The 7,856-nt window shown below is 40.8% G+C and overlaps 1 protein-coding gene across 1 annotated transcript in view; it reads right to left on the reverse strand.

Annotated features, from left to right (window-relative positions):
* Positions 1-6,999, reverse strand: part of LOC145985255 (monocarboxylate transporter 12-like) — a 64,759-nt gene extending 57,760 nt beyond the window's left edge. The window contains exon 1 of the mRNA XM_083119043.1: positions 6,142-6,999. Coding sequence (XP_082975169.1) covers positions 6,142-6,883 — 742 coding nt within the window. The 5' untranslated portion in view covers positions 6,884-6,999. The remainder of the gene's footprint in view (positions 1-6,141) is intronic.
* Between the last annotated feature and the right edge of the window lie 857 nt (positions 7,000-7,856).

Below are 7,856 nucleotides of genomic sequence, written 5' to 3' on the forward strand. Positions count from 1 at the left end.
CAGAATTATTCATCACAATTTGTTATTATTACAAATGAAACTTTTTACTGATTGACAGTGTAAACCAACCATTAACAAAACTTACTGTGCGAATAGCTTTGAAAATTTTTCCTTCTAAAACTTTGGATTCGTTTTACGCGTTCATGGAATTGACCGGAATCACTTTTCTTTTCCCTATAGTATATTTTAATCTTTTTTAATAAATATTGCAATGCTTATTAATTCAAAGGCGAACGTTAGTCTTAATATTAACATCCTGCGGAATAGTAGCATATGAACATTGCTGTTTTAGGTTATCTTCAGAAGGTCCAGATTTAGGGGGGTGAGGAGGGGCTGCACCCCGTAGTCTCCATCTAAAAAGTGGGTTCTACTGGAAGAAAATGCTTTGAAATAGTGCCAAAAACTGGTACGTTTGAAATGTGATAACCATTTTGAAAATATAAATAACCACATAACATAATTTGGCCTATATATCTATCTATCTATCTATATATATATAGGCAAGTCCCATGCCGCTGTCAATCCCGGACCTCCACATTTATAAATCCGTACCTGGTCTTCAGTGGTGTGTGTGCTTTGGACTTTTTATGTGATTGGTGACTGCTTCTGATTTATTTCATTCTCTTTGTCATTTTAATCCTCGTTTTTTTCTCTAAAATGTATATCGGAGGTATTTGTTATTTATGCCAAAGAGGTGAGTTATGTCCCCCATAATCACCCACACTGGTCATGCTAAAATAAAACGTGTTGCACGATTCCTGTTCACCAATATAAACCGGAATACTCAGATAACAGATAACTCAAAAAAGTCAGTTGCGTAAGAGTTTAGCGAGACTGTTGTAAAGGCAATTTCCCTGTAAGGTGACTTTTGCGAAGGCAAAGCTGATGTTAAAAAATTGCATTCGTGCAGTCTGCATGAGAATATACGTTGAGTCGTTTTCGGCTGACTCATGCTAGACCTGTCTTCTGCTCATTGCCCAAACAGTGTCACGAAATCATTGCGTTGTACAGAGCCGTAGCTAAATTTCAGGGCCCGGGACAAGAATTTGGTCGAAAAAAAAAAAAAGAAAATTGTAGGTCTACTTCTTGGCAAATGGACAATGATTTTACTTTTTAATAGGGCGCCAATACTTTCACGGGACGCCGCGACATTTTTTCACTTTTTGGTAGTTCGGTGACCTCTGTCCTTCACCGCTAGGGGCAACCGCCCCTACCCTAGTCTCGGCTCTAGTGCCATTGTGGATATTTGCGTCGATATTGAAATTTGGCATAAAATAGATACTGACTATAAATTGCAATTGAGTGCACCGTTAAGATCTTTTCAAAGCTGGATCATTTAAATTACCGAAGTTTGATAAACTATGTTACTTAAGTTAAGTCTGTTAAGTTAACCGTCAATACTTCAAGAACGTCCACGCTATATTTTTTACGGTACTTGGAAGGTCTTGGACCGTCATTTGTCCAGTCAACTGTCAATTTTTTGCTGTCTAGCTACGGCTTTGCTCCTGAGGTATCTATCTGCAATACACTTTCTTTTGATGTTCATGCATCTCGGTAATTATGCACTCGAATATTCCACTGCTTTCCTTGTGTGTCTAAGTATGTTTTTCTTTGGTAATTAACGGGTTCTCGTGCAAAATAGATTAGAATGTGATAACAAGATTTCCGGCTAAGTACCTTATGCCCTTCAGACAATATACAGTTTATGCTGTCACCTGTAATCAAGGAGTTCCGGGTTCGTTTTTTCTGTATGAGCTTGTTTCATTGGCTCGAATCTCAGTTAAAACTGTAAATTCAAACCAATTATAGTGTTTAATGAAAGGTATAGTTCCTCGTGCATATAGCACCATGCCCTGAAGGCACATTTAGGGGGTTCTTGGAGATAATGTGATCAGCACCACGCTCCGCCACCTTTACCCCCCCCCCGGCCAGGGTTGCCTCCAGGTATCCATTAATTTGAATATTTAATAAGCAGATAGAATTAAAACCAATATAGTCTAGCCTATCTGACCAAAAAGTGAAGTCAAGAAAGGAAACTCAAAGTTTCTGCATATACAGTAACCCCCCCTTCTCTCACGCACATATGATTTAAATTTTCATCCCTATCATTTTCAAACAGTAATTCCATACACACTCATATCCCACCCATACACCTTCTTTTCTTTTAAATAACCCTCAAACTTTCCTTTCATTCCTACTATGTAACACTCTACATGCTCATGTAAATTCATCTCATTTTCCTTATTAATTTTGTTCTAAATGAAATGTTGTATGGCTTAATTGTAACCCTATTGAGATAATAAATAAAAATAATAAAAATAATAGTACATACGAGGGGATATCAAAAAGTTTTAATTATCCCCCAGAATTTATTGAGTGATTTCGATGAAACTTTGCTTCTGTAGTCATTAGACCTTCTATGTGTTCTGTAGTGAAAATTATTAATGTGTGTTATTTCTGTTCTTTATAGGTGGCGCTAGTTGTCAGTAAAGTGCAAAGTAGAGAAGATCGAAGCTCGCAGCGTTATTAAGTTTCTGCATTTGAAGGGTCACAACGCCCGCCAAATTCATGAAGAAATGAAAGTTGTGTATGGTGGTGATTGCCCATCCTATGACACTATTGTGAGGTGGAAGAGACATTTCCAAACAGGTCACATGTCTGTTACAGATGAATCTAGATCTGGACGCCCATCATCCACGGATGACGCCGCCACAGTGAAGAAAATCGAGGATCTGATACTGGAAGATCGACGCATAACTATCCAAAACATCATGCGACAAAGTGGACTCAGTTATGGTAATGTTTGGAATATTATTCATAAGGAATTGCATATGTCTAAGGTGTCGGCCCGCTGGGTTCCGCGTTTGCTCACTCCTCTTCAGAGACAAACACGGCGTGACATGTCGAGTCAGATGTTGAACATTTTGGAACAAAACGAGGAAGATTTTTTTGCCCGTATGATAACTATGGATGAATGTTGGATCTACCTATATGATCCTGAGACAAAAGAGATGAGCAAACAATGGAAGCACCCCTCGTCCCCTCCCCCCAAAAAAGCAAAGGTGCAAAAGTCTGCTGGGAAGGTCATGCTCTCAGTGTTTTGGGATTGTCATGGGGTCATCCTTACAGACTACCTTCGGAAGGGAGAAACTATCACTGGGACATACCACTGCTCACTTCTGAGGAAGTTACGAGATGCTGTGAAGGAAAAACGTCGCGGCATGCTCTCCAAAGTGATCCGTCTCCTTGCGGACAATGCACCCGCTCATTCATCGCAAGCAGCGGTTCTTGAAGCTCACCGTTGTGGCTATGAATTATTACCGCACCCGCCCTATTCTCCCGATCTAGCACCAAGTGAATTTTTCCTTTTCCCACATATGAAGAATCCACTTCGGGGTCGCCATTTTGACAACACTAACGATGTCATATTGGAGGTGGAGCGCTGGTTTGCCATGCAATCTGCAGAGTTCTACAATGATGGTCTTCGACAGATCAAAAAACGCTGGGAGAAATGTGTAACTCTGGATGGTGACTATGTACAGAAGTCACAATAAAAGGATATAAAACTCAACTTTCTGTCTCAATTATTTTATGGGGATAATTAAAACTTTTTGATACCCCTATATATTTCTCCCAGCCAAGCCTTGCAAAATTGAATTATAGAAAAATAATTTATTTAACAATAATTTTACACAAATTTAAAGTATCTTCGGTTGAGCAAGTGATTATAGTTCAACAATAAAAAAAAAGTAAAGTTCTCCCCTGTGCTTTGCACCACGCCATGAAGGCGTATAGGGGATCTGGAGTTAGGGCCCCACACTTTCTTGATCACGGCCGAAGGTGGGGGTGATGTGATCACCACCACGCCCCTGGCCGCCTTAACCCCCCAGAGTTTCCTCCAGGTACCCACTTTATACGACGCTGCGTGGCCGCCTGAGCCGTTTCAACAAGTTGATAAAGTTCAGGTTCTCCCCCGCATAGAAGGTTAAGCTCACAATTAATTTCAATTGTGGCAATTTCTACCTTGTTCCTCAATGTTTTTTCGACATGATTGCAACAAATTTGTTAATAACCTGATAGATTTTCGAGAACGTATTCCTATCTTTTAATTTTGCGTTTAACACTATTCGAGTAAAATCTTTCACTTGATGTCTACGTTATGCACATACAGGTTAACTGGGATTGAACATACAGTTTAAAGTGGTATCCTAATCAGTAAAGTTTGCCTTAACCGGGAATCGAACCAAGGGCTTCTTTATTCTAGTGATAACGTTAACCACTACGCTGTCGGAGAAACCCCTTGACGTTATGTAAAAAAAAGAAACAAATATATCTCAAATATGATTTGCGTATTTATAATTATTTGAAGTGGTAAATTCAATGTTGATTGAAATTTTGAACCGTTGTGATAATTGATAGGTTTGCATATCCCTGTGGTTACGCTGTATGTGTCAGTCAAAATAAAAATGTAAAGATTATAGTATTATTTGTGGTCCATTTGATATCGACTGTAAACTATGGCAGTCAAATAGAGATAGTAGTTTTGACATTATGTCCTCGTAGGTTATGCCCAGGGTGGTTTTTGAAAGGCAGGGAATCCTTTCTGGAAACTTGCCTCTCCCTTTCTGTCACAAATTATATATTTCCGGGGGGTGGGGGCTATATTTGGGGGGATACACAGTATTGTCATGATGTAACTTTACCAGCTGTTTGTTACTCCTTCGAATAATTTTCCTAGCATATTATTATTTTCACGATCGTAGCATTCTTGCATTATATACATTATTACATTGGAAATTTTCCAAATGCCCATTGGATTATCAGAATGCAACTCCTGTCATTTGTTAGTTCCTTAGGTATTTGACAAACTTGGTTTCCAGTTTAGTTTAATCAAAGGGTCCCGGGTTCGATGCCCGGTGGAGGCACACTTTAAACTGTAGGTCCAGTCCCGATTAGCCTTACTGTGCATAAAGTGGACTTAAAACACCAACTCAACCAATCAATCAATCGATCGATCGATCGATCTACAGTTTAAAGTGGAATCCGAACCACTATGTGTTCCATCGGATATCGACCCGGGACAAGGTGACGACGTTACCACTACGCCATACAATCGGGGAGGTTCTCTTATATATTTGTAAGTTACATTGTATCAATTGTGGAATCACGCAATACATACAACCAACATTCTTCCGCAATAAAACATTAAAGAACTTTCCCTAGCTATCATAGTTCTTGAAATCTCTCAAGCTCTTCTGGCCTCAATTCTTGGCACGCAAGGTCAGACAGCGTGGTCAATCAAGACATTGATTGATTTGTTAAAACGTAATTTGTTAAAAGTGGAGTAAGCTTCACCTTTATATCGAATGTATTGTTCTAGAACATATTTCTTAATTTCCAAACATTTCTTGCATTTTTCTCAATTTCTTACTTGAAAGATTGTAGAATTTATCGTATTTAAGAGTGAATGTTGGAACACATTATACTCGATAGGAACGATACGTTACATCACGCCAATATCTTATGGAAATAAAATAAATAAAACTGAAACAAAATTAGTACATGAAAATATTTTTATCCAATATCTTCTAAAATATATGTTTATATCGTCTGTCGTCGACATTAGGATTCAACTAGTTCACTTTTATCAGATAGAGGTCACTCAATGTCATTTGGTTGATTGATTGATTTGGTTTATTTTACTTCGCTTTTCTGCCATTTGTGGCTAATGGGGAAGATGAGGATGAGTGATGATATATGATGAAATTGATGTAGGGACACTCGCAAATAAAAAAAAAAACATGGCCACACCGGGATTCGAACCTGGGACCCATGTCGCTTTAACGCCGATGTCGTTTGGTAAGTAATACGCAATATCATCTTTAAGTGAGAATAACCCCACACTGAGGAAAATAAGTACTTGAAAAGTCTCTTCTTAGGTCACTTACATGTTCTTACCTGAATTATCTCTTTTGAGAACAAAAATATCAGTATTTCTCATCCATTTTTCATAAAGATCCTGAAAGTGGAAAATTACAAGAATTGTTGGTTGAGATTTCTGCATGTATATATAATTTACTATTGAAAAGAAAAGTAGTAAGGGATTTGTTTTTGAAAAGAGACAAGTGGCATTGAACTTACCAAGAGCTAGGCACAACGTGGACAAGATGGCGGGTATCCATGAGGCCATAGAGGCGCTGCTGTCGCTGAAGGCCTCCATTATTTCGACGAAGAGAACACCATACGACTTGACGAGTCCTGCGACCCAGAATTGCACGAGGAAAGCCCCCACCACCACCCACCAGCCGTACCCGCCATCGGGGGGCCTGAAGCGACTGAGCCGGGCGTTTCGCTCCGCTTCCCTCAACTTCTTGGCGATCTTTTTCTTCCGCAACTCCTCAGACTTCGCGATGAGCGGGCGAGCCGTGAGACTCGAGATTGTAAGCAGGTTTTCATCTTCGTCCGGGGTCCCTGAATCGGATCTCACCGAGGCGGTTCTTTTGTGATCGTTTTTGGGGAATTGCGCCGTCAGGTTAACGACCAGGTGGTCCTTGCCCAGGGCCAGCAGCGGCTTGATGCTCGTCACCGTCAGCTGGTTGTCGTCGTCGTCGTCGAAGCAAAAAGAACTGAATACGTCGTCGTCGTCCTCCTGAGGGGGTAACACTTCGGACGCGGGCCTCTTCAGCGACCAAATCGAGGAAGACCTCTCCGACAGGTCGCCACCTTTATCGAGCACCGGTGCGGAATGAATGGAGAACTGGGAGCCAAGCCGCTCGTTCATATTTTCGTCCAGTGAGTTCTCGTGGGGGAAAATTCTACCCCTGCTAATGCTGCCTTTCTGTTCTCTCCACTCGCGGGGTAAAGACATGCTACCGTCAGGCATGTAGTGGTCGCCAGTTTTGTGGATGTTGGCAACCGGCTGATGAAACGGAACACTAATAAAAATGAACTGGCTACTCTAAGCACTAACGGACACAGCTACACAACTTTCAGGGTTGGCTGTCGCGAGTCGAGTGACGGAGACGACTGCGCACTGGCCGAGGCCGTGGAAAGTTACCGACAAGATCAATAACAGCTGGCGATGCTCCGAGAAATGATGCACCAACAGAAACGATTCTTATCGTTTCCTCTGCATAGAACTTTCTTAGAAATTGTGCAAATTGCGAAAGCAACGATGCAACAATTACGCAGATTCAGAGAACTTGGGCGGGAACGCTCACGGCACACACGCGCGAAACTAGTGTCGTAGTGTGGCAAGTTACATTTGCTGACGTAGAGGTGGGGGAAGCAATAAAATCACTGCACTCTTCACATTCAGACCTCCTGGGGTCAAACCCGGTTAAGAGAGCACTCGTTCTACATATATACCCCGAAGTAGTGGTAGAATCCATTGTAAATTTCCAGACTCTAGTTCGGACTGGACCGGCAACTTCAGACGAGCTACGGGGAATCTAATCCGTAACCATTTCGTTCAATTTTATTAAATATATAAATATATACATACATACATACACAGTGGCGGATCTAGTAGTTACAGATGGGAGGGGCGAAGATCAGTCTGGTACGTACCTCGCCTCCCGGAGAATCAATTATAACCTACACCTACACTGTTTTATATATACACAATGTATCGTTCTGTAAACAGGAAACAAGCTGATTTCCATGTTCTAGAGATTATTATTATTATTTTGCAAAAATTGTGGTTGGAATGGATTGTTATTATTGAACGTCGTTATCGTAATTCTTCCATTGACTAGGTGAACTGAACGATCAGGTGTGAAGAGTAAAGTGAATAGACAAACAAACAAAAAAGCCTATTCTTTCAAGGGGTGTTGGGTTCGAGCCCCTCTTGAGGC

Source organism: Lepisma saccharinum, chromosome 3 (assembly GCF_977018435.1).
Source record: "Lepisma saccharinum chromosome 3, izLepSacc3.1, whole genome shotgun sequence".
NCBI lineage: Eukaryota > Metazoa > Arthropoda > Insecta > Zygentoma > Lepismatidae > Lepisma > Lepisma saccharinum.